At 36.5% G+C, this 27,895-nt stretch overlaps 1 protein-coding gene across 1 annotated transcript; it reads left to right on the top strand.

Annotated features, from left to right (window-relative positions):
- The first annotated feature begins 127 nt into the window (after window positions 1-127).
- LOC145783482 (uncharacterized) lies at window positions 128-27,531 on the top strand. The gene is made up of 13 exons (XM_082595367.1): window positions 128-258; window positions 1,482-1,705; window positions 5,219-5,343; window positions 5,946-6,145; window positions 10,473-10,632; window positions 12,292-12,434; window positions 16,579-16,775; window positions 18,558-18,818; window positions 20,332-20,571; window positions 22,851-23,016; window positions 25,352-25,520; window positions 26,394-26,488; window positions 26,968-27,531. Exons 1-13 carry the CDS (start codon window positions 201-203, stop codon window positions 27,060-27,062), a joined length of 2,133 nt encoding a protein of 710 aa, XP_082451493.1. The 5' UTR covers window positions 128-200; the 3' UTR covers window positions 27,063-27,531.
- Window positions 27,532-27,895: the final 364 nt, after the last annotated feature.

The following is a 27,895-nucleotide window of genomic DNA, read 5'->3' as shown; positions in this document are numbered from 1 at the left end:
AATGGCTTTTGTCGAAATCTAGAAAGTTTACAAAAATGTAAGCAATTAGGCTACAGCAGGTTAAATTTGCATCTATCGCAGCCTAGTTTTAGCTATGCAAAATTAAAAGGTTTGCTTTTACCTTTTAGATTGAAGCATAGTTGGAATCTTACACATAATAAATTGTATTGGTGCATGCGTTGAAAGAACAAGGCAACCTGATGGAGGCAAAAGTGTTGGGAATTTTATTACTTTGCTGCCTAACAACGATTAATGGACGTAAGTAGACAGTTATAGTTTTAAGCAGTAGCGTTGAGAAGGAGGTCCATGGGGTACTTTCACATTTGGACCCGGAATAAATTTAGAGACCTGGAACCTTTTCAAGGGGCTAAGAAACATAAAATAACCACAGCGTATTGTTTGAATATGGAGTGTGTTTTTACAAAGGTCTTGATTTGGAGGCCCGAGGAACTCATTGGTATCCGGCCAAAATTACCCTCTCAACGGCTCTGACGCCAACGGCCCTGGTTTTTAGGTGAAATTCGATTGCCGATTATCTAAAATAGCGATAATTCGATTAAACAAGCAATAGCCGATTGAACAAAGAAACAACAGATCAAACAACGGCGGTTGAACACTGGAGTGTGCGCTTAAGAAACATTTTTCAATAAAATTTTCCATGTAGCAACACGGTTGGTGGAACAATTTACAGAAAACAAAATTTCAACAATCCGCCAAAACTTAACTCAGTATAATTCAGTAACTTGGTCAACGTCAATGGATTATGACCTATGTCCTACAAATAAACGATAGTCTAGGCTACTGCCAGAATTAACTTTCTTAGTCTTCCAAAAAAATGTTTCTCAGTAAGAAGATAAAGATTCTTAAAATTAATCAAACCGCTTTCAATTAACAGCAACAGACAGAAAGAATTCTATGTAACTAACCCATACTTTTGATGGTTACGTTCAAACATCTATGCTTTGTTTTCTAAATATCTTTTTGGGTTTTAGGCTATCAGCTAGCAGTCATTGCTTGAAGTTGTGAATTGTAGCAAATTAAGTTAGGCCTAGTTTTTAATTAAATTGAATTTTTTTTTTAAATTTTAAGTGCAGACAAGGATTTTTTCAAAGTCCAATTTACTCCGGTTAACCTACTAATGTGCTCGTTCTAGTATAAACTGACAACATCAAAAATGGTTCTATGTAATCTTTGTGCATTGCAGTCTGTGTGTAATTTTGTTGTTTTGGTATGGACAGCTTTGTCTTCTAAACCTTATTATAACTTCAACCTTTTGATAAACCTCTGAGAATTTTTTTTCTTTTATTTTTATGGAGTTTCTATTTTCTTTTTTCTTGTCACTGTGAATGAGAGTTTATTTTGGAACAGCGAAAAATACCAAATAATTAAAAACCTGGTCGTTTTATTTCACTTTGGTGTAACTTGCCAGCAGTTGCGCACAGCATCAAACCCCATAAAAACATACTGTTTCGGCTTTACAGAAACAGCATGCAGTACCGACAATGGAGGTTGTTCGGACCAATGTATTGATCGTGGTGATGGACAAGTGCAATGCGGGTGTCCATGTGGTGAGACTCTCGATGCAGATCAAAAGCAGTGCTCTCCTTCTTTTTTGTGCGACTTGGATATTTATATGGCTGTGGATAGATCCAGAGCGATTGATCCTGTTGTCTGCAGTTTTCGCTCAACTTCCCCTATATTTCAAGTAAGCCTAAAGAGCTATGTGGACTTATGGAGCACACGTAGGCTACAAGATCTCATGCTTGTGACCAGTAGCATTGACAGGGAGCTCCAGGGAGTGCTGTTGAATCCGGTCCTGGAATGACCTTAAGGGTCCGTAAACTTTCCAAGGGACGAGACTTATAGAAGCCACCGTGTATCCTTAGGATGGGCTATAGTGCATTTTTCTTGGAAGTATCTTAATTTTAGGCCCGTGAATCTTCTTGGTACTGGGCCCAAATTATCCTGTCAACGGCCCTGCTTGTGACAATTGTACTCATTGAACCCATGCTTACAATGAGCTTTCACAGTGTTTTACAAACAATAAAATGTAGGTTATAAACTATTACCTAAACAAGTAAGGACGGTTAGGTATTATTGGACAATTATAACAAGTAACAAGTTTAGTAAGGTACAAGTAAGGACAAGTTTACAAGTTTAGTAAGGTACAAGTAGTAAGGTACAATAAACAAGTAAGGACAATTTCACAACCGTCAATATTGCTGCAATTATACATTTACCTACATTTCTGTCGTAGAGTAGAAGTAGCGTAGGTAGTCAAAGTTAGCCTTTTTTATTCTCTATTTTCACTTGTTTATATTTTCACTTGTAGCCAAAGTCAGCTTTTATTTTTTGAGGATCATTTTCTTGCTTCATGGACCGAATTTGACAAATGCTTGTTGATGCAACCCCTTACTTACCTCGTTCCTCACTTACCTCAAATAGAAAAAAAACTTTTAGTGGGCAAACAGAACCGTTAAGGGATAAATATTTTAAAAGGTTTGATTAACATAGGCTATAGCTAGTGAATTCAGCCAAATACTTATGAAGCCTCATTCAACATGTGATACAATAGTATTAAAAACTTATCTTTTAGGGGGAGCAAGAAAAAAATTTGGGAGGGAATTTGCTCCGGAAATTCATTTATTTAATTTGTCACTGTTCCGGCGGGTCAATTGCTCTCTGTATTACAATTGTGAAATGGCTTGCCTGACTACCAAGACATTTCACCTCTGATTGTCGCTTTTTGCCGCGTGCCGGGAGCCGTTGTTTCTGGACACCAGTGGCGTAGCCAAGGGGGGGGGGGTTGGGGGTTACAACCCCCTTTGGCACGCGTGTGACGTCACGATATTGAAAATGTTGCTTTCAGTCTAAAAAAAAATGCCTAACTTTATATAAAACTGCATTAAAAGAGCGAATTTTGCCAATACCAAACATTCAAACATCTCAGCCAGGAATTAGCAACAAGAAAACATGGAGACTTAGCTTTATTTCCGAAAAATGCCGAAGAAAACATGATCTTATCCTTTTGCTATGCCACCGGACAGCACCACTTTACAGGAATATTCATACCCACATTTTTGTTGAAAATGCTCTCAGAATGCACTAAATTCAAAGTAATTTTTCAAAATTTTCTGAGGGAGGCCCCCCAGACCCCCCGCCGCTGGTTCGTCAAAACCCCCCCTTTCAAAATTCCTGGCTACGCTACAGACTGCTGGACACCATTTGCCTTTGTGTTGGCTTTCAGTATCGGTAAAGCAAGCTAGAGGAAAGTGTGCTTTCGGATTTAAGTTAAATCGTTAAGAATTATAAGTGTGTAAAAAATTCCAGCTTTTATCCCAACTCACTAAATCAAGTCATACGCAATAAATAAAAATACAAGAAATGATTGCAAGCATGGTTGAGGCAGGAAGAGGAGGGATAGTAGGAAAGGATTGAGGCCCTACTCTTGTCACCAGTTACGTTAATAATAAAAAGCCAATAAACGAAAGCCAAAAAAGAATGCAATCACATTCAAAGAATTAGACGAATTACAGTTAACTTATTTCAAATTAACGTAGCCAGAGTAAAGCTAGTTCTTACACTAGACTAAAATTGTTTTTTTAATATTCGACTCTGCCTTGGACTGAACCAAGCGAACTTCATTGCATAAGTCGAGACGATTTCTAGTTTTTCTCTTCATGGACGTTACAGCAGATCCAGCTTCGCAAAAGTAGGTATAGTTGCGAAATGCAAATTGATCAAACACCACGAAAGCTTTCTTGTTAAACAGTGGGTATGGATTATGAAGAGACAACCGAAAGCTGGAGTCGTTAGTTTTGTTATTAAATGCCAGCTTCACTGCAATTGAAACTATCTCAGAAAGCAAAATTTTTCATATTTACATGGATTTAACGTCTTAATAATAACGGATTTTGCTGGCTGGCTCTAAACACACGCTAGGTTTGCAGTTTGTTCAATAGCTGTTCATATCAAAATAAACTGATATGATATAAAGGGGTCGGGTTTCAAATAGCGACTGTCAGAACAGCGACTGTCAATAGAGCGACTACACGACAGCGATTCATTTAAAACAGCGACTGTCAATAGAGCGACTACACGACAGCGATTCATTTAAAACAGCGACTGTCAATAGAGCGACTACACGACAGCGATTCATCAAAAACAGCGACTGCCACAACAGCGACCTCACTTCTTTTATTAAATCCAAGGCTTACGCGCACACGCACTCTTTCACCCCCTCCACACATACCTTCCATCCCCCACACCTCTCTACACACGTATGCACGCACAAATAGGCAAACACTGCGTAGTGAAAGATTGAAACCAAAAGGGACTTTAAAACAACATTTTATTTGGACTATCCATAGAAGTCACATGATTTAAAAAGAAATAGGCTAGTCAAGCCAAACAACAGAAAGTCGTCAAGCCTTGCAATAAAATTCAGGGTCTAGAAAAAGATTGAAACCAAAAGGGACTTTAAAACAACCAAAAGTCTTGCAATAAAAATCAAGCCACGTTTATTTCTAAATTGTGAGCAAGGGCTCGAAGGAACTGCCGCAGATCATACTGGCCTCGATTTTGCTGTACAACAGTGATTCGTGTGTTCATTGTCACGTATCTTTTCATTCGCTGAGTCAGGTCTCTGCCTTGTAGTAGCTGGGTTCGGTTTGGTTCGGTTTAAAGTGTTAAGTCGCTATCATAACAGTCGCTGTTTTAATGCAGTCGCCATTATGACAGTCGCTGTTTTGACAGTCGCTCACTTCATTACGTCGCTATTATGAAGTCGCCATTATGACAGTCGCTGTTTTGACAGTCGCTATCCGGCCTGGATGCCGATATAAAGAGTCACTGTGCAAATCAAGCATGCGTTTAAAACTTTCCAGAAAACGTGAACACCCAAAAATTTGATCACGTACGCCACTGCTATGAAATCATAACAAAAAATACAACTTAGAGTTTTACTGGCCAGTAATTAATAGCTTTACACTCGGGTTTTAAAATATCACAGAAAAGCTACTTAGTAAACTTCTGTTTGTGACCCCCTGAAAAACGCTTTGTGGTCCCCTTGGAGTCGGTCCAGGTTGAGAAACGCTGCTACAGTCAAAGCCTTTCTGTATGAGCAATCTAAAACATTTAGCACATCTTTTCATTTACAAAGCAATTGTTTTATTTTTGATTCATGGCATGGATTTAAACAATTATTTTTTTTGTGCAGACGTGGAAAATGATTGTGGATGCAGTTTTGAAACAGTTTGAACCAATATCCGCAACGCCAGAGATAAATGTGGGAATACAGATCTACAGTCGACAGATATTGAGCACAGTTGTAACGGCTGCAAAGTAAATGAAAAGAGTTTCCCAAATTTTGTTTAGTTTTTTTATTCGTTTTTAACGTGATGTGTATGTCGTTGATAAATTTGTCAGATTATTAAAACTTTCAAAGGCATTTTTATGCTTATTGCTTAGACTTTAGAAATTATTACACGTTTACTCGATATTTATTCGTTTGATGGTACCAGTTACCGATACTCACTTCGAATAGGTGAAATTTGGAGGATTTTTATTTTTACCAAAAAACTGAAAATTAGGATTTTTATTGTATTTTGACAAGAAATAATGCCATGCAAATGTTTTAAACACATAATCAAGCTTTTATAAATACCAAAAATACACACATTGTCCTTGGTAGAAGTAAACCAAAATAATGTTTTACATGGACCCGATAAGCCTAGCCATTTTTCAAAAAAAAAAAAAAACGAATCCTCATCTCATAGTTTGCTAAAATACCATACTGCATACTTATGCGCTTTGTGAACTACATTTATGAACATATCTGAACAGTATTATCACCTAGCCTACTGTGCGTATGCAGTACAAGTCTCCGTCGTATATTATAGATTGGATATTATTATTATTATTTTTAAAACCATAATGTTTTACAGCTATATTGGTTCGCCAAATGTATCTGATGCAATTGCAACATACGCAAGTTATGCTTTGAATGATTGTGGCCCTTCAGGATCTTACTCAAGGTTTATTTTCTTCGCTGGCGAATCTTCTCCTCTTGCACAATCTTTTGGCTTCACATATGTACCCAGTGGTCCAAGCAGTTTGCGATCAAAGTCAAGCACGTCACGAGTTGGTAAGGCCAAATTGAAGCTTCTTGAAATTGATTTTTGTCCAATTGAAATTCATCGTATTCATTTTTTAGCCAAGATTGTTTTTTAAATAGCAGTGGTTATTCTTTACCTTAACCTATAGGGTCTTGTAAACATAGCCTTTGGGACATGAGGCAAAACGCGTCGAGCTTAATGCATTTGGTTTTTTAGCCTTCTCTTCAACAACGAAGAAAAACTACTTTGATTGCCTCTAAACTCGTCGTTTTCTACATCAGGTTTGGTGGCTCATATTGCAAAATCCAAATGAAAATTTATTGCAAAACTCAAATGTGACATCAAACTAACATAGCTGAATATGTCTGAAAAGAAAAAAACTCATTTTGTAGACAGAAATCTGTATAAAAAACAATCCTTTGCTACTAGATTTGACGGTAACTATTTTTACCACACTTTGTAATATAGTAGTCCAACTAATTCCGCTCTAGGCCTACTCGCTTATTCAGCCCAATTTGGTCTGGTCCAGAATTACTTTCATTCATGGGAGTGGTAGAAATTTACCTACCCGCTAATTGTCCGGTCCGAGGTGGGCTCAATAATAAGCGAGAACTGCTGTCTAGACTCTAGACCAGTGTTTCTCAACCTTTTTTGGCCCAACGCCCCCTTTATAAACTGGCAAAATTTTACCGCCCCCCAACAAAAACGATTAATTATGAAAAGCAAATATATATTTGCGAGCATGAAAACAGTATACTGGTAGTAGTGGTTACGTTATAATGGAACTCACCAGATTTTGTGATATACTGAAAAATTACTGAATTGTCAAACATAGTCAAACATAGCAGAGGTCTAAAAAAAGGTAGAAGCGACCAAACGCGCATGTCAAGACGTGCTTGAGCCCGAAACAAGATAATTAATCAATTTAAAATATGGCACAGACTCGCGACACATTGATTGATTGATTGGTTTATTTTGTTGTGCAATATCAAAACAGCTAAACATTAAATGATACAGCACGCATAACGATCATAATGAATAAAGGAAAATAATAAACGTAGCCTACATCGCATCGTTCAAGGTAGCAAATGCTTTAAGTAAACCACAATGAGAAACCGCGAAGTGGCCATGAGGTTAACATTTACATAATATAGCCTATCTACTTCAAGGGCGATTTTTTTGTCACTAAAGTTACTTTTTTTTAGTTGTATCAATTAACAAAAGAAATGTAAAACCAAATTTCATGGTTGTGGGATCAATATTTAAGAAGTTATAAAGTTTTAAGTAAACCACAATGAGAAACCGCGAAGTGGCCATGAGGTTAACATTTACATAATATAGCCTATCTACTTCAAGGGCGATTTTTTTGTCACTAAAGTTACTTTTTTTTAGTTGTATCAATTAACAAAAGAAATGTAAAACCAAATTTCATGGTTGTGGGATCAATATTTAAGAAGTTATAAAGTTACTAAAAGTCACTTTTTGGGTTTTTAGGTTACTTTTTATTTGATAGGTCACTTTATTTTGCATACTTTTTTGTCTAATTCCCCTATTTATTTATCTTTTATTGCTACTGGAGAGATGAATTTACATTCTATGTAATGCCAAAACTTTTAATATATCTTCTACTATGGTATGGATTTTAGGTTTGCACAAACCTATGCTAGCTCGTATTAGTGTATTCCCGAAAACTCTTAAAGCAATTTTTTTGATGAAACAAATTGTGTTAACTATATTTAACCAGTTGTTTTCCTTGCAACAGCTAAAGTGTTTGATTGTCAGAAACTTCCTGCCAGAGAATGTAAAATATTACATACTATATTTGATTTAAAACATTACATAAGTGTAATGATAATTTGAGCACAAATTGAAACTAATTTAGATGCTTTTTTATGTTGAATTGCTGCTATTTCTTTCGCTTTCTTGTTTTCGTTGAATAAAGTTACTTTTTGGTTACTTTTTCGCAAAATTAAAGTCACGTTTTGAGCTTTTTAAGTTACAAAAAATCGCCTTACTCATAAGTTAAAGTTACTAAAATATCTACACTAGCAACAAACGTCATACTGTTGCAATAGCGCAGTCAGAAAAAAATTAGGGGGGGGGGCTAATTCAGAAATGTCGGCCGAGTGCTTTGCGACAAGAGTGACAGTGACAATAGACCTATGCCCATTCCTTTCATTAACATTTAAAGGCACTCACGTCCCACAACCCACCGGTTGCCGATACCTGTGCCAGGGTTCCAGCGGAGCGTTCAAGTTTCTTTGGAAAAATACTTGATTTTTATCGTTAAAATCAAGTATTCCCTTCTTAAAGACTCCTAATAACGGCCAATATACATTACTTTGCTAAACTGCACGTTTTCACTTTCCTGAATTTCTAATGGAATAAATCAAAACTTTTTATCCTCCACCTCCATCATTATATTATACATTTATACACTTGTGCAGCCTAAACATTAAATTAGGTGTAAAACTGCAAAATCTAAGAAAGTTCGAAACCGACGAAAAAAACAGGTTGTACAGTAGCATAACTCCAGAACCAAAACGAAATTCACCAGCCAACGAGCTACAATGATATCAAGCCGTCTTTGATGTTTCTGAAGTTCATTTAAAATGCTACTTCGCGGATAACTTTTGATCTTTTCAGTGTTGAAAACGAGCGTTCGTTTGTACAAGTGGTAACTGGCAAGGTTACAAATATTTTTAACAATTCGTAAATATTGCAGTAGATGTTTGAATCGCATAGCAATATTGCTTCAATTGTCGATGTCGGTGTAGACACGTCGTCATTAGCATTACAGTGTTGCGAAACCGTTCGTTCCAAAGCGTCAATTCATTCTGCAACGAAAATCAAAATCCAACTCCAAATCTTCGCAGTAAAATTCACACAAATTTGAGAAAAGTTGCCCAACTAGGTTTGTCAACTGACATTCAGTCTTTCTTCGAACTCTGGGGCCGAGGGTTTATCCTTTTACCACCCCAGAGACGCCCTGATGTGTCTCTGTTTGTTGTCATTAGCCTGTTTTGTGCAGTTACCAGGACTCACCACGAGGAGGTTGACAACATGAGTCCCAAAAACAGTACATACAACTGACATTCAGTGAGAACTGAATACTGAAAAGTTTGGGTGTTCATCAGGACAATTATCGTTTCTAGCACTAGTTGCTACGTTCATCCATGGCCACCTAAAGATACGGCCTGATTTGTCACATTCTGCAGAAATTTCCAGGTTTTTCTAACTTTGGGCGAAAGTTTAAATAAATTTTTCTAAAAATTAAATTATTACGCTTTCTTTATTCTTTTCCCCAGATGACACAATAGATTTTAACATCCTCACATGTTGAAAAACAAAGAAAATTTGATTTCGAAGATTTTAGTCAGACTGTTAATTTTCAATAACAGTCTGATTTTGCGTTTTTCAACTTACTTTTTCTCATTTGCTACTGCTTCCCCAAGGCAACAAAAAAGTTTTATGTCATTAGCAAACCGCAAAAAGTAAAAACATCTCAAAAAATGTCAGTCAAGCACTAGCAGTAGCTGTAATCAAAATCTGCAAAATGTGACAAATCAGGCCGCATCTCAAGGTGGCCATGGTTCATCTGATGAAATTGAAAGTAAAATTAACAACAAACAAGATGGTTTATTGCTTCACTGACGTTTCGCGCATCATGACAATGCGCATCCTCAGGGCGAATAACATACAAAATAAAATTTCACCAAGTTATATACTACTGTAGTGCGATTGAAGGCAAGAAAAAATAACCGCTCACACATCATTGGCCAATTTTTTAAGATATTGCGTGTTTTATTTTTTTTTGCTTATGTTATTGTTATGTTTTCTTGCTTATGTTTTATGTTTTCTTGCTTATTTTTTCTTGCTTATGTTATTCGCTCTGAGGATGCGCATTGTCATGGTGCGCGAAACGTCAGTGAAGCAATAAACCATCTTGTTTGTTGTTAATTTTAGTTTCAATTTCATCAGATGAACGTAGCAACTAGTGCTAGAACGATTCAGTGAGAAGTAACAGAAAAACGGCTCAAGTATGCTGCCATGCTTTAAAAAAGGGATGTTAACTTGGGAGATGAAATCGCCGATGTATGGAACGAATATAGATTTCGATATCCGGAGAGAAAATACTAAGTCCGGTTTAGATATTCCGCAGAACATACAAAAACTTTATTTTTGGTGGCAGGTTTGAGGGGGAGTTGAGTCCCCTTAACCCCATGCTGGGTGCGCTACAGTACTGTACTGTTGCGTGCGGTAGGCTACTGGTATTGGTCATGAATAACGAGTAACTTTCATGGCTGCAAACATTATTTTCTTTATTCTAAATGTTTCTTTTGTTGTTTTGCATAGCAATTGCTTTCTCTTTAAGAGGAGATGGAACCTTAACAGATGAATCTCTTATCAGCTTTAGAAATGACATTTTAACAAATTTTGATTCAATCATTGTAATCACAAAAACAAACGGAGATGATTTTTTTGCTAATGAAGAGCTAAACACAAGACAAGCCAAGTAAGTAATATTTTATGCTTCATTTTTCATATCACAATGTAGGTTTACTGCATGTAACCTATTAACATCTTAATCATAGCAAATGGTCTTAGTAAAAATAGGCAAATTCCATGGTTTGTAGCATGCAATGTGAGCATTTAGTACATTGTCCTGAATTATATTTTTCACAAATTTTTATTTATTTATCTTTTTCTTCTTCAACAGATTGATCATGTTTGATTAACATAGTTAATTTTTAAAACAGTAGGCCTTCAAAAAAATGTGTCCAAAACCAAATGTATGACAACCGATACAATTGACAACTCAATTAATCTCACTGTCTGTATACAGAAAGCAAACGTAGAACAAGTATCAGAATTCCCACATTTTGGCCACAAACTGTCCTCGACCAACGATGAAGAAATTGAAGTATAATATCGAATCGGTCTAGGCTGGGCAGCATTTGAAAATAATAAAAAGATCTTAACCTCCAATAGACTCCCAATCAAACTAAAATCAAAAATTTTCAACAATTACGGTTTACCAATCGCCTATACAGACTAGAATACAAAAATTGGACCTCTACAATAGAGGTTCCCAACCTGGGGGCCATGAAGCTTTTTCAAGGGGGCCATGGAAAATTTTGAAAAACAGTACTTTTTAATTTATCATCTCTAAGTCCACTCCCACACTATATAACAATAGAAATAGAGATGATAAATTAAAAAAGTCCACTCCCACACTATATAACAAAAGAAATAAATTAAAATTTAATAAAAATACTAGAAAATTTTGCTCTTTCCACCACCAAACCAGCAGACATTGTCAGAGCGAAAACAAGCTCAACCATCACATTAACTGCAGATGTAATAACCAATTAATGTACTATCATGTTTATTGTGTGTTGTATTTATATCATTTTATCATTTTAACTATTGATTACTGTATAAACAAGTTTTTTGATTAAAATGACATTTCTTAATTTTTTCAAAAAGTTGAAAAAAAATAGGGGGGCCAATGATTTTTCAAAATTTTTAAAGGGGCCACGGTGTAAAAAAGGTTGAGAACTCCTGCTCTACAACAATGAAAAAACTCACCACTTTTCAAAACCTCATCATGAGAGGCATGATCAACAAAAGGCTACTTAAACATATGAAAATAGAAGGCATATTGATTATAACGAAGCTACACCCCACTGCAACAACAATAAAACTAAAAAATTTAAAACTGTTCGGCCATACTAAAAAATCAAAAAACGAAGTCAGAGACCACTAAGGCGATGGCATGACAATATCCAGGCATAGACCAAACTCAATTTGACGACACTGGAGGGTAGCTAAAAACTGTGACCGATGAAAACAAATAGGCTAATCAATGTTGAAGCGCGATCTGCTGCAAGCGCAGATGGGTCTTGAATAATATAAAACAATTTGAGCTTATTAAGCTCTAGTAGCCTACTGCTACTACACCAAACCAATAAATAATAAAAATAAGAATAGAGACAGGCATTGCTGCAACCAGCAGGGGCCAATCATTGGCTCTACTTGTCACAATTGTTGTGACTTTGGCGAGGTATAACAGAAAGTCATTATTTTTTTTCCCCCTGTGTGACATAAGTAAATTATTGCAAAAGTGGTAATTCTAGTTTTACAAAAAAATATTACAATGCATTTCTAACAGGTTACTGGCCTGTGGTTCAACTGCACCGAATTGTGGAAACGTTCTTTGGATCGACAGAGTCAATGATTTGGGAATTCCATTCAGCCTTCCTGCAGTTATGGCACGTTCAAATCGAAATGCATGCATTTTCAGAAGGCCTGGAGGTTGACCATTTGTTGATTATATCAGAAAGATGTTATTGTATTGTGTTAATTTCATCACACTTATTGTAAATTAAACCAAATTTTTTTTAGATTTCTTTGTAGCCTATATGGTTTTTTAAAACTACAACCAAATGTATTTCACAGATATAATTATCTCAGTAAACGTAGTACACAATTTAAAAAGAAAAAGCTCCTAAAGTTAAATGGGAATGGAAAAATAAATCATCAATGAATCACATTTTAATGTAGCATTGGCCCATAAACTCAAGCATAGCACTGAATTACCAACAATAAACAATTCACCAAAAATAAAGTAAAGTAGTATCACTCTTAATAACGCATTGATTTAATATGCTTGGTTAAATCTTCAAACCGAAATATCCAAACCAAATAATTGCATGATATTAATCTACAACACCTGGATAGTGTGTACTAGGGTGGCTCGTTTTTGAACTTTCTTTTTAATTCTTTGACGTAGTTTAATGGGTATAACCGAAAAGTAGTCAATCAAATTCACGGATAGTTCTACTAGTGAAATGATATTCTAACTTCTTGAAGGACTTTAACGAACGGCTTCTCTTCTAATTCTAATTTCGAACACAATTTATATCAGCACCAATTCTCATCTACTTGTATTCAACTACTTCAAGTCTCAATAACCAATAATTTCTGCACCAACTACCAATCCACAACTCATAACACAACTCTGATAATCAACTCATAATAATCTCATAATAATAATTACGCAAATTACACCACTATTTATAGAAGGTTGCTTCGGTCTAGTAACATCGAGAAGGTTACGTAATGTCACATTGTTCTGTCAAGTTGCAATAAATGTCAACAGCAGAAGCTTAAAGAAGTCTAAAGAATGTCACGTTCGCAAGAAGATTCTTACATAATAACGATTTCGCAATTAGACATCTACTGTAAACATCCTTATGACGTCATGACAAACGACGCTCAGAAATTATGAAAAACAACAGAACATTCCAGATTTGCATGCTTACAGACGATTCTGGAAATGCGTTACATAATACAGATTTCTCATTCAAAGGTTACTTCAGGTCAATACCCGATAATAACACATCGCTCAAAATTCCATAATGAAAACAGCACATTCTGTCAAGACGCAAAGCAGCCCGACGCGAGGCCTTGCGCATTGATTGTGACAGTATTTCTCTTTATAGACCTGCCTTGAGCTGTTGCGTCATTTTTTAATGAAATTGGGTTAATTTGGTAGGAAAAAGTGACGTCTTTTATTTGAATTGACGTCACTGACGAAGTTTGTAGTTATGTAACCACAAACAAAAATGGAAAATTTTCAGCAAAATGAAAATTTTCAGAAGCTGTGAGGAAGCTGGAGGAATCATTTAAATGACTTCAAGTTTTTTTTTTAGGTTATTTAGATATATCTAAACAATATTGTATCTACCCAAACTAAAAATATTTTTGAAAAAAATTGCGTTTTTGACCCCATTTTTCGATTTTTGGGCCCGATGAAAAGGCTGAAGACAATTTTTTACAAATCTTAAATTTTGTCATGATTGTTTTCTCACTCGTTGGCACCATTTCCCCACTACCCCGAAAGAATTTAAAAAAAAAGTTCATAAACGAGCCACCCTAGTAGCCTAATAGCCTATTTAGGCGTTACAAATAACAAATCGATTTTTTATTGATTTTGAACTAAAAAAAAAATTGTACTGATGTTTTATACTAGCTTTCAAACGACAGTACCCTAGTCATGTGCAAAAATGACGAGTAGTATTTGAGTTCAATACCACTGGTCACCTGCCAGTGGCGTACGCAGGATTTAAAGGGAGGAGGGGCATTCGAATTTTTTTCGAATCGAAAACCAAAAGGAATTGAAAAAACGCCCATTTGCTGCTATCAACCAGTAAGTCATATTATGTAAGATTATAGCCTGCTATAGTCAGCTTGCATTGACGATAATTTTTTAGTTTGCAGCAACTAGTTCACTCGTTTGGATAGATTTTGTAGTGAAAACAAAAAAATGTGATGTTACACTCGACGTCGCATATAATGCTTTATGGAGACGACGTATAGTTAGCTTACCCAACCCAATGAACCATGCGTATTGAGTGTACGTTCAATGGCGCATGCAAGATTTTCTTACTGGTGAGAGTGAAGCGTTCGATATAGCTTGACATTTTTTTAATCAAGAGTAGCCTAATGCCACTTTGTAGTCTGACCAAGGCTTAAGGTAGCCAAGGCTGTCTGTTGGTGAAATATAAACTCTTACGGTCTTTATATACGTCACAGTAGCCTACGTTTAAATTGAATTATTAGATACTGACTGACTCCACAATCTGTAGGGATTGCATCTTGGCTACATAACAATGCAAAGGCCTATTGAGTATAACTAAAAGACCGTAACTAAAAAATCTTCATTATCATTTTCAGCATGTGGTAGCCTACTTCTGAGCGCTTTCGCTTTTTCCCAATCTAGTCGATCGTGTGTTTCTTTATCCTACCAGTTTATTGTTCCACGTTTCACATTCCACAAAAACTAAAAACTAGGGAAAGAATGACGCAGTGTTTGTCTTGAAAAAAAAAGGTTAAATAGCCGGATTTCAACAAGGTCGTTATAAAAAGTTTGGCGACGTAAAGTTTCCTTTTGTATGCAATCCCTTTCTCCACTCCTAAAAAGTTTTTTACATTAAAAATCATCTCGAATGCAAAAGTATACGATGGACAATCCCCGTCAAAGCTTCTGGATGCCATTATTGAACATCTTTGTCGTTTTCGAGCATTTAATTTTGGAAAAGTCTTATACTGTACTATCAACCGTTGAAACGCATTTTCCAAGAAACCAAGAGCGTAGTATTATTTCTTCTGGAAACTCCAACAAAATAGCATAGATTTACTGGTTTCGCTAATTTAAAATGGTCATTCCAAATGATGATCAACAATACAAAACCGATGAATGCAGCCTAAGCTATAAAATGTCAACTTTTTGTAACAGTATTGTCACATTTTTTATTTAAAATTGCTGAAAAACGCTGCACCAACTAAATATGAATATAGGTGGGCCCATAAACAGAGATGTGGGCCCACTGATCGTGGGTTTTAGAAGCGGTAGATAGGGCCTTGCCTAATTTAAGCTACGGTATGTAATATAGAGCTTCTGCAGCAATATTTACAACATTATTTCATTTCAAACAAATAGCCAAAAAAAATTTAAGCAAACTGAAATGAATGGGCCCCTAAACATCCCTTCCCCCTCTAAGGGGTATGAGAGGCAGTTAATACGGCCCTGCTACTCAAGACCACTCTTAAACAATAGCATGTTTGCACTACACAGTCACAACAACGCTGAAAAAATGAACATTTTTTAAGGGGGCGAGGAGGCATACTCCGATGCCCCTCCCTTGCATACGCTACTGTCGCTTGCACATAAGTAGGAAACTGTGTTCTAAAAGCTCGTGTAAAACTGCTGTTACCGCAGTGAAGCCACAGCATCAGGCTAAAAAGCAACGTGCAATTTTTTGTATGGGTTTTGCTTCATTTCTTTTTGAAACAAACAAATTTTGATTTGTTATATTTAGACTTTTAACGACATTAACTAGCATTTAAGAATACAAATTGAGCTGTGAAAATAAACGTGTGGTCTTGTCCTCCCATGTTCCTTAAAAATTTATTAATTTTTTAAGCTTAGCCTACATTATGTGTCAGATACAAATATTTTGCATTCAAGCAACATTCATAACTTAGTCAATATTTGTTTTGGTTCTGTTTCGACCCAACAACGTTTGCTTAAACACATGTGCTAAATGAAAAATATCACTTGTGTTTTTAGTTTGTCCTATTGGGTAGGCTATAGTCTGTTGTAACATCAATAAGTTTCCAGCGATTTATTTTTATCTTAGTACCTAAATTGCTACTTCTGTGGTGCTAAACGTGGATTTGACGCCGCATTGAGCCATTCCCAAAATGAATAAAGACAGTAGCAAATGTCATTTATGCTTAGTAATAAAGAAATTCAATGTAGTACTGACGCACTCGACTATGCTTTTATAAGCCTACAGCTGTGCCTGCGTGAGTGTAAAATGTAGCCTTTGAAATATTGATGTGACGCAATGCAAAATACTCATCGCATTAATACTCAGTTATATCAATTTAGCACCGGCTACCGAAGCAAATGTCACCTCCTGCGACAACCGTATGGTATTTGAAATACCTTTATGTGTTTTGCGTGGCTTAAACGCAAGCGATTTAATGTTTTTCAACTCTACTTGCTCTCTGGAGCCTTATTCAACAGTAGTTGGTGAAAATATTGTCGTGACTCTTGCATTTGGTTCTTGTGGCATGATGCAACAGGTAGGTTGTGCATTACAGTTAAATATGCATTTCTACACTTAGTGATACCATATTATGTCTATATGTGCTTTAAAATTGCTCTGTGAACTAGTGCATGATGAAGGATGGTATCGTTAAAATATCGTTAAATATCGTTAATACCGTTAATATATTAGTATCAATATAGTTAAAAGCAAACTGTTCAACTTTATCTAACTTGCTACATTATTGAAGTAGCCTGTTTTCATTTATCCTTTGTAAACAGTCTATGCTGCATATTATAGTTGTCTTTAAATTTCTTCTGCTTAAGATTGATATGTTTCTTATAATGTGGTGCAAAGATTCCAGACGCTATTTTTTGCCCATCACATCAGATTTCAAACTTTAATCGAAAAGAGTATATCCGCTTTATTCCAATATATCTATTAATTTATTCAAATAGATTCTATTTGAATAAATACTTTCTGATGATTACCCAGTAAGGGTGAAATAGGCTGCAGAGATTTTAGAAAGTAGTAACTGTATTTGATGTACTGTAATTTGCTCTGTTTGGCATTGAGCATTAATAGCATTTATTGTTAAGCTTGTTGGCAATTTTTGATCTCAGAATCTTTTACTTGCCACCTGCTGACCAGTTTGGTTGGTAAAGTCCAGCTGACAAAATGTTTTACTTTGACTTATTGACTGCAGTCACTGGACCGTTTCAAAAATCGTAGATTTTCTTATCTGGAATAAAGCAAAATAAACGTAAAACTGTCAAACCAAACTTCATTGCAAAACTCGTCCAAAAAGGCCAAACTTTGCCAATTTTAGAACAATGCAGAAAGTACAATGACTGCACAGACATGTAGAGTAGGCTTAGTAGTGTTAACCACGATAGAAAATTACATTGTTTTATTCTAGCTTCAAACAAAGAAACACTGTTTCAGATAATGATAAAAAGCTCAAAAATATTGGCCTCTGCAATTAGAAGTAGAAAGTTTAAGAGTATTTAAAGTTATGTTAACCTTCACCTTTCTTGTGAAATTTGTTGTTCACACAATATTGCAATGTTATGTAATTTTCCATCGTAAACGCAACAATAGATCTTTAAAACCTGGTCTAGAGAAAAACGAATTTCAGGTTGGAAATCAGTTGCTCAATTGACTATAATTGAATGTTACATGGCCACCTGGAGATGCGGCCTGATTTGTCACATTTTGCAGATTTTGATTACAGCTACTGCTAGTGCTTGACTGACATTTTTTGAGATGTTTTTTCTTTTTGCGGTTTTCTAATGACAAAAAATTTTTTTGTTGCCTTGGGGAAGCAATACCAAATGAGAAAAAGGAAGTTGATAAACGCAAAATCAGACTGTTATTTAAAATTAACAGTCTGACTAAAATCTACAAATTCAAATTTTCTTTGTTTTTCAACATGTAAGGATGTTAAAACCTATTGTGTCATCTGGGGAAAACAGTAAAGAAAGCGTAAGAATATAATTTTTAGAAAAATTTATTTAAACATGGGTCAAAAGTTAGAAAAATCTGGAAATTTATGCAAAATGTGACAAATCAGGCCGTATCTTTAGGTGGCCATGAGTGTTATAATATAAAACTAGTTGAAAAATGTAGGCTAGTGTTATAAAAAACGTTTCACACTAACATGACTGTTGTGGAAACGGTAAATCGGTAATGCTTGGTATATTTACATGTTGAGAAAAGTTAAATCAAGTAAGATAAAACAGATATAAATATATATTCTATTCTTGTTATCCTCACCGTCTTCACTCAATAACATTGAACCAAACCTCTTTCTTGGCAGTTGATTTTCGTAGACGGAGTGGTGCGAAATCGTGTCACTGCACGAGTGGTCAACAAAATGTCAAACGTTCCAGTCAATGTTTTCGAAGTAAACTTGAACGTTTCATGCGTTCTGGCGACATTTGCTGATCCTGTTCGGCTTTCTATAAAACCTGCAGAGCAGACAGCTTCTCAAAACCTTACAAGGTCTGGCTCTTACTCTGTGGACATGAAGTTGTTTCCTGAAGTCAACTTTATCACTCCTTTTGTCCCTCCAATTACAGTAAGAAAATTTTCTAGTTTACAAATTGGCCATTTAGATGCCGAAAATTAACCTACATCAGAATAATCAAAATCATAGCATGATTTAGTTAATTAGCTATTGTCTGTCGTTAAAGCTACAGGTCTTTCAGCGACTGTGCCTTTTTCAATCTGAACTAAATTTTAGTACGAAAACCTTATTATACTGACTTATCCGAGTTATAACTAGTCTCTACTGCCTTAAGCAAGGCGAACACAGTCTGTACCGTTTTTAAAGTCTTGGTATGACCCATAGTCGTAAGAGTCGGGTGGGTAGGGCGGACAGCCGCCCCTCCTCCGCTTGTTATCAAAACGCCGCATATTCGGACAAAAATGTACAAATAATTGGGCAAACTATGTTACATAAAAAGTCATAAACTGTCACCTTGATCCTTTTATGAAACAGTTCAAATCAATATGTTCTGGGCATCAACAAAATATTTAAATTGCCTAAATCTGATTAATCCTTCTATGAAATTGTCCTAATCAACATGTTAATTTGGGCATCAACAAAATGTGAAATTACCTGAATCTGATTATCTTTCTATGAAACTGTTGAAATTATTAATTTGAGCACCAACAAAATATGAAATTACCTGAATCCGATTAATCCGTTCATGAAACGGGTGAAATCATTAATTTGGTCACCAATTAATATAAAATTACCTAAAATTACCTAAATATGATTAATTCATCTATAAAACTGTCCTAAGGCAAATTTTTGTTCTGCCCTCTCCAAAAAAAATCTTAATCCCGTACGGCTACGGTAGGCTATGACCTCACCTGAGATTTTGATTTCGCATTTGTTTTCCAAGTAGCCTTGGCTACTAGTTTCATTACAACCAATGTCTGTATCCCTGCTAACTAACTCAACCGGACACAAACTTACAAAAGAGTTCAGACAAGTTGTTTTCATGCGCAAGTGTTGCTCGAAATAACGTAGGATTGACGTTGCTCTGCCATGTTGGTTATAACCCTGGTGTTACCGTTCAAAATCATTCCGTTACGACATTAGAACTCGAATGATGTAATAATGACGTTCTTACGACGTTGTTAACATTTGTGCGATATTCCACACACAGTTTAGTTCGTTCCACAAGCATTGCCAGCTGTGTTTTAACTATCGGTTTATGGTAATGGTTGTGTAAATAACGTTGTAGCAACGCAATAACTTCATCAACTCAAAATTACCAAGTCACAATTATAGCATACTCCTACCACATTCATAGCAGAGCTGTTTGTACCAAAAATTTTACACCTTTTTTTTACAAGTATCCTATGTGCGTCACATTGTCAAATGAAATTTGAAATTTTTAAAATTTCAGTTGTCATAATTTCGTCTCTACCAAGAAAATTCTATTTCATAGTCCTGTGATATAAAAGTATTGTTTTTATGGGGCGGCTACTGTAAAGTACACGCTGTGCAGACTTGCTTCTTTTCAAAAAAAGTTGTCTGTTAGCAATCGCAGACTACTTGTAAATTTTGTTTTTTTTAGATCAAAGTTGGATGCAATGTTTTCATAGAGGCAAGAAGTGTTCTACTGCCAAACTTGTGTTTGCGCTTTTGGTCTTGTTGGGCGACTCCATCTCAAGATCCCCATGATAATCCTCATCACACTCTTGCTGACTACGGATGTCCAAAAGATCCTACCTTCAAGATACTGCCACCTCCGTTCAATAACGTGGCCAGGGCTAGTTTTGACATGTTTCAGTTTACGTCAGGATACAAAAAACCGGTAACTTTGCTGCAATAGGGAGTCTTCAAATTTTTTTTTTAGGATGTTGCAAAATCATGAAATAAATTATACACTAATTGGGTGATTGGTAGTGGGTTATTTTTTAAGGCGGTTCGAAGCAGGTATTCGTGACCTTTTTCCAGTTGTGTAACCTTAAAGTTGTAAACAAACTACTCGAACCCCCAGTAAGCTGACACCAAACTAAGTAATAATGTATTTACTAACTTGTTAAGTATGATGGTGCAAAGCAAATGGTATTGAGATATCATTTAAAACTTCAGTGACTTTATATAGTGAGATCATGAATACAACCAGCAGTCCCAGCACTTTATAACAGTTTTTATTTCAGCTGTATATAGCCTACTCAACTTTAATGTGAACGCTGTGCCTGTTTGCTGCAAATAGGGTTGGGATTTCGGGATCAAATTTGAAATCCCGGAATTAGGATTTCCCGGGATTTTTACTCCTTAATCCCGGGATTTATCGGGATTAGCAAAGTAGGAAAATACACATGCAAGCTACACAAACCACATTTATTTATTGTAATACTAAAGCAAAAACATGAGAGCATCGAGAGTATCATCGTTAACTGGTGTTGGACGCTATTTGCTCACTGGTGTTGGACGCTATGACGCAGATATGTTGCGCTGGGGCTTGGCAGAGAGTGCTGCTTGTGAGTGTTGTGAAATGCAGACGGCAGCCCACATTATCAAGAATTGCCGGCTATACAGACCACCCCATGACATGTAAGGCCTAGTTTATATCCATGACGACACCAGGCAGTGGCTAACCAACGGATGCCCTGACATATAGCGACAACACGAGAGAAGAAGAAGATCATCGTTAAGACAATTTCTAATTTTGCTGGCAAAATATCGAAGAGCTGAAAATGCACGTTTAGCCTTAACAGATGTTGGCTTAATACTTTTCAATGTTGCAAAAAAATTGTTCAGGTTTTCTGGCCTTTTTTGCTTGCTTCATATAGCAGCATTTCTTTTTGCATTACTCGAGCGCCGACATCACTGTTTTGTGCTTCTTCACTTTCATCTTCTGCTACGACAGCATGCAGCTCTTGAGTTGAAGTCATTTCAGTTTCATGGCTATTATCTTTTGTAATGGCATCTTCATCCTGTTCAGTAGAGCCTCGATCTAATTCAACAGTTGGGCTTGAGAACAATCTTTGAAGAACGTTCGTGGCCTGGGCAGGGATTTTCTGACGTTTTATTTTATGACCAAGCTGATTCTGCGGTTGATCAATGTAGGAAGATTTCTTGAGGCACCCAAAAAGGTGAACTAGTTCAACATTTCGAGTTGCGACGCTCGTCGATTCGAGACCTAAAGCTTTTTTCAAGTCCTTGCTAATTTCCGAATTTATCTATTAGTCCCTTTGTACTGGACCCTGAAGCTTTCAAAAAGGCTTGACGCAAGTTACATTTTGCTTTTTGCATAGATTTACAATACAAAAAGTTTTGCCACACTTCGGATGTTCTCTTTGAACTTACATCTTCAAAATTCGCCATTCTGAGCTAAATTTTAATTTCTCTTTTGCAAGAAGTTAGTGCAGAATTAGCAGAAAGTGTAGGCTACTGACAGCACAATGGCACAGCCGTCTTTTTAACGCTACGATATTCCAGTAGTACTAATGCTACGACTAAAGCAATTGCGTATAGTTCATCGTTTTGCCATAGTTGGTATTATTATCACATTAATGTGGAGTGTTCAAGACAACCAGCTGATATTGTAAAGCGGCTATAAAACCAAAATTATATAAGCGTCAAGCGATATGGCGCTACATCAGCAATCACGAGATTTTAATAAATATACTCCCGGGATCGGGATCAGAAAAATGGGTTAAAATTCCGGGATCGGGATTTCCCGGGGTCCCAAACTTAGTTGCAAATAAGTTTCTCAGTTCAGGAGTGGTATTGGACAGACACGCGCAAAAGTCGTGCTCCACACCAAGCAATCCTGGAAATCTTCTCGTAAACCCCAGTTTGAGAAGCTTTGGTCTAAAGTTTCGTAGTATAACAATCGACCTTGTTACATACTGTAGCCTATAATAATTTAAAATCAGTAGGCCTAGGTTAAATGAAGCGACACAAATTAGTAAACTTTTCTGAAAAAAATATGGTACGCTTATTAGGCTACAACTTAGGTTGCATTTTTTTATTTTAAACCTCGAATGAATTAAAATAATCAAATTGTAATACGTTTGGTGAAAAAAAGGCAAACTATTTGCAATTGTGTTTTTATGAACAATCTTGTTTATTGTATTGCAGAAAGATCAAAAGCCTCAGGTTTATATCCACTGCAAGTTTACCATCTGTCAAAAAGGATATAATTCTTCAAGCTGCAATCCCAACTGCGCCGCACATAGAGGTCGCAGAGCGATTGTTGATGAGAGCGATGAGCCATCTGTAATGGAGACCATCGGACCGTTTATGAGTAAGCAGTCAACTACACTCTTCGCATGTCAAAGAATATTTTATCGTTCATTTCAAGGTGTTTTCAAAAATGTTTGTAGGCTGTATCAGATGCACCTTAATCAATGCACCAGTCAATCATACAACATTTGGCATCCGCATTTACGCATCTTTTGACGATAGAAACTTATAACTGTGTCTCATCCTCGAAAATGAGCATTGAAAAAGTCCGCCCCGTTAGCTCAGTGGTTAAGCGTCCGACTCAAGATCACGCAGCACTGGTTCGGCTTTCGGGGTGTGCGTTTGAGCCACGCATTTTAGGACAGCTCTCCATTTAGCGGCACCTAGTGAGTGCAATAATTCCCCAGCAACAACACTTCAACAACAATCGGAAAACTTCACTTTGCCAACCTCGGTAACCGGCCAGGCGTTAAAAGTTTCTAAAAGTATGCGAAACAACCAGGAATAACTTATTAAGGCTTTGTCAGTCCGAGAATGAAGAATCAATACCAACAAACCAAAAGCAGTCTATATTGTAGGGCAGGGCTACTCAACTGGCAGACCGCGGTCCGAATCCGGAACTTCTGGGTGCTGATGGTGGATCTTGAGCTTTTGGAAGAATAACCTCATTGCCACGTTTCAGGGCTTCTTTAAACAAATTTCTACTGGGAGGAAGCAATTTTTATTGTAATTATCCTAGATGCTGGGGGGGCTTCGACTCCCAGACTCCCCAACACTTTCTCAGAAATCCAATTCGAGTTACATTTTACCTAAAAAAGTGGTTTAGTACAGATAGTTTAACTTCGTGGTTGTGTGTGAAATAACGTATTCACCGGACCCCTAAAAATATTTAACTTATCAAACTGGACCTTTGTTAAGATTAGTTGAGCAACCCTGTAGGTCTAGTAGGGGGAAGGAAAGCTTGATACACTTTTCACACTTGCTCACTTTGCGCAAAAAGTAAATATGATAAAATCTTGAGATTATCAGGTCTAGTGAGATATTTTCTCGTCTATTCAATGGAGAGCAGTCCTGAAATGCGTTGCTCAAGCGCACATCCCGAGAGCCGAACCAGCGCTGCGTGATCTTGAGCCGGGCAAGTAACCATTGAGCTAACGGGGCGGACGAATGAAGGAATAATTATACATTGGCTTACAGGACAGATGCATTGAGGATTCATTGATCATGAAATTTTTATCAATAATGAATAAAAATGTGTGCAAGACTGGTTGACTACAGCATAAAAGTAGAAAAACTTGGCATAAAATAATGTACCTTATTGAAGAAGCACCATAAGAAAACATATCAGTTAAAATTTGTATGTGATTACCTTTATCAATATATAGCGCAAGTCAGTTGATACACGCGTATCAACTGACCCCTATCTATAAATAATAGGCTAAGTCAGGGGTCACCAAACTACGGCTCGCGGGCCGGAACTGGCCCACGAACTGATTTCATCTGGCCCGCCACGTGGTGCAGAAATAACAGCTGCACTACAACTGTTCAGGAAAAAAGTTACCAAACTTTTTGTAAAGGACTGACGTTGCTGTTGAGCTACACGCAACTTGCTAATGATTTTTCCATATTGTTTCTTCTTATGACATCACAAACTTTTCTGTTCAAAACACCCTAGCCTAGGCCTAATTTGGAAAAATGTAATGTTTTTGCAAGAGCACGATGCCCTGTACCGTATGTATCGTATCACAGTAGGGGATAACTTTTCCAGCAACCTTTCGATTTTCATCACAACTTCGCTATTCCACCACTGACTTTGTTATTTATTGTGCTCAATTCAAGTCAATGCAGATTGTAAATAGTTTTATATCTTTTCGCAATTTGCATCCGGCCCGCAGCTGTTAATCTCGCAGCAATCCGGCCCTCAGAGAAAAAAGTTTGGTGACCCCTGGGCTAAGTTAATAAAATTTCCATTTTTGAAGTTTACCTATGCAAGTGAGCAAATTAAGAATATGTTACCTTAAAACCTCTATTCTGATTAAGTTAAAGCATTATCCCATTTTATCGGAAATGTTTTCTAGTTTTTGTAAGACGACGATACAAAATATTTAAAAAAATTACTCACAGACTAGGCTAGGCTTTTTTTTTTCAAATTAGTGAAATTACATATATTTTTCGTCTATAGTCTTTCGGGCAAATTCATTTAATTAAGTTTTCGCTGTGTTTTTTTTACCTGAATTATCGCTAGTAAGCGATACGTTTTTCTAAAAAGTTTTATTTTTTCCTGAAGGGGTGTGTAGCCTATCAACTGACCTTCCATATCAACTCACACGCCCTTCCATTAGTGTAACTTTAAAAATGTGACACCCTTACACAATTTCTTGTTTTAATCTTTGCAGTTGATAATAGCGACAAAGAAAAAGTTATAGCCGATAATGGCTTGACTCTGAAGGGAGTGCAAGAGAAGGGAAACGGTGCTGATGTCAAGTTAGAATCCTCACATCGATTAAAAATTGTGACCCCAGTCTCAGGGTGGTCTATTAATCTCATTCTTTACTGGGCAATCTGGTAAGCGTGTTCCTAAGCTGTTAGTGTTTTAACATAGAAAATTTATGCCATAACCACAGCTACCGACAGTAAATCAACCTTGATTATGCCTTGATTCAACTACTCTAAATCGCTTGATCATGTTCATCAGACCGCTCCTTGTTGATGTGAAGCCTCGAATTAAGACCATTTTGAGAAAAAGCAGGCACATCTTTTACATTGCAGCAAGCTAAAAGTAATTTTTTTTACTGGTTTGTATATTCATTAAAATAAAACTAATTTAAAGTAACTTTTATCATGTATAGTTTATTCAACGTAGCAGTTTCCATCAAACAGTAAGTAGGCTAGCCTAGAAAGTAATATTGAAAAAAAAAACGTTGACTGAATAAGAATAAATAATAACTGAATAAGAATCATTGTGCCGCGGTAGTTTCCGAAATTCTTTGGTGTACGGTGGTCCAAAAAAATTGAAAACCAATGTTTTAGGCCATCTTCAATCATACCAAAGATACAGCTGAATACTTTCGGTAAGCGTTGAACTGATATCTTTCGTTCAGGAGCTCTCACAACTAAGCCTATAGTGATCCGTATTAAGGACAAGTAAAATAATCAATTCAAACTGTGCTTGTGCGAACGTTGAATCTATTGATATCTAAAGAGATATTCAATCATTTTTAGATGTCTCTAGTTGAATCAATGTAAAAAAGACTGACTGGGGTTAGCTTGCATTAAACTTCGTCAACAAATAGCCTTCGAACGTTTGTTTTCTACGGCGAATGTCGGAAGACAAATAGCTTTGACTTGTTTAATGCTCACGTGCTATTGCAATAAACGGATGTGTTATATTGCCAGTAACTGGGTTGGTGATATTCTGACATAAGTAATACTTTACAGGACGCTGCTTTCATCATTGATCATCTATGTCATCTGGTCCGTGGGAAGCCGACGTCAGCAGCTTCATGGACAAATAAGTGAGACATCTTTTGCTGGTAAGTGTACACTAAGAAAGTTAAAAATAAGTTGCTGCATAGCCTTTCACTAGACAGATGTGTAGGCTAAATATAAGTTCCGGTTCTGGCCTACATGACACGACATTCACTTCAATTACAATTTAATGTTTGCAATTAATTGAGAGAATTCCAATGGCTCTTAGATTGACCAATCATTGTCAAACAAATTTCCAAAAAGTGTAGACCACACAGTGTGAAAATGAAAAAAATGGTCAAGTTTCCGAGTGGCCTAAGTTTTTATGTAATTTTCTGCGGATACGGCAGCCCCACATTTAAAAAAGGAAATTAGACCAGGCCTACTCTTCATATAAGATTGCAACTTAGTTTTGCTTCAAATCTGCAGTGTACCCCGACGTCTAGGCTATTGTTAAGACTGTTTTACTTTGCTGCTACTATTATTCTAATTATTTTTAAATTCACGACTTTAAATAGAGCTAATGTACCCGTTGCCGTTTTAGGAGAGTTTCAATTCCAAGCTGAACAGGAAAAATCTGGTATGAACCAGTCGAAGCAGTCCAACAACATAGAACCTCTTCCTCCATACACCGCATAATCACCACCTATGAAATTATACAAGAACCTCGATTTTCACATTTTACTGGGATTGATTCGTTTATATAGTATGCGGGCATCTTATCATATGTTAGGACCATTCGACTTTTAACTGAATGTGAATTGCATCGATCAGTTTCTGTTTTTTTAAATAATTTTGTATTCAGTTAATTGCAAATTTAACTGAGCCACAATAAAAACAAAATGTTTTGTGCTCAGCTTGAGACACCACCATAGGCTATAACCTGAAAACATTTAATTGTGTTTTAAGCTGTTCTAATTAGCTACTTGCCTATTGTTTACAATCGGATGTTATGCGACAACATTTACAAATTCAGCTGTATGTTTCTGCAAACGAAGGGTATGATTTGATTAAGGTTTACAGATTTTCTGTACTTTTTTCGGTAAGAAATTTATTTTTGTGTGTACTGTGTAACCAGAGTATCAATAAAAGTAACGTCGAAGCCTGAGCAGCTTATTTCTTCGAGTCGTTACCAGGAATAATCGAGATGTTGAAACGGCTTGAGTTGGAAATTAAACATAACAAATTTTTCTGCTAGGTCAACCTACAATAAGCCATCAAAAACATTCAGTCAAGGAGCAAATAGTAAACAAGCAGACAACAGGTTGACTTGAATCAAAGCCCTGACGAATACGTGTTGTAACAGCACCAGAGCTTGCTTAAGCTATCTAGGTCAGGGACATCTGAACAATATCTAGGTAGGATAGTAGATGCGTTATCAGAAAGGAACATTGATTGGGTTATGAATGACTGAATAAACAGGTAAACTTGTATTTGCACGGCAACAGACCCGAGTAGGCTACTGGTAGCCA

This window comes from Aplidium turbinatum, chromosome 14 (genome assembly GCF_918807975.1).
Source record: "Aplidium turbinatum chromosome 14, kaAplTurb1.1, whole genome shotgun sequence".
NCBI lineage: Eukaryota > Metazoa > Chordata > Ascidiacea > Aplousobranchia > Polyclinidae > Aplidium > Aplidium turbinatum.
The sequence above is the reverse complement of the archived record's forward strand: the minus strand, read 5'-3'. Positions and strand labels throughout refer to the sequence as shown.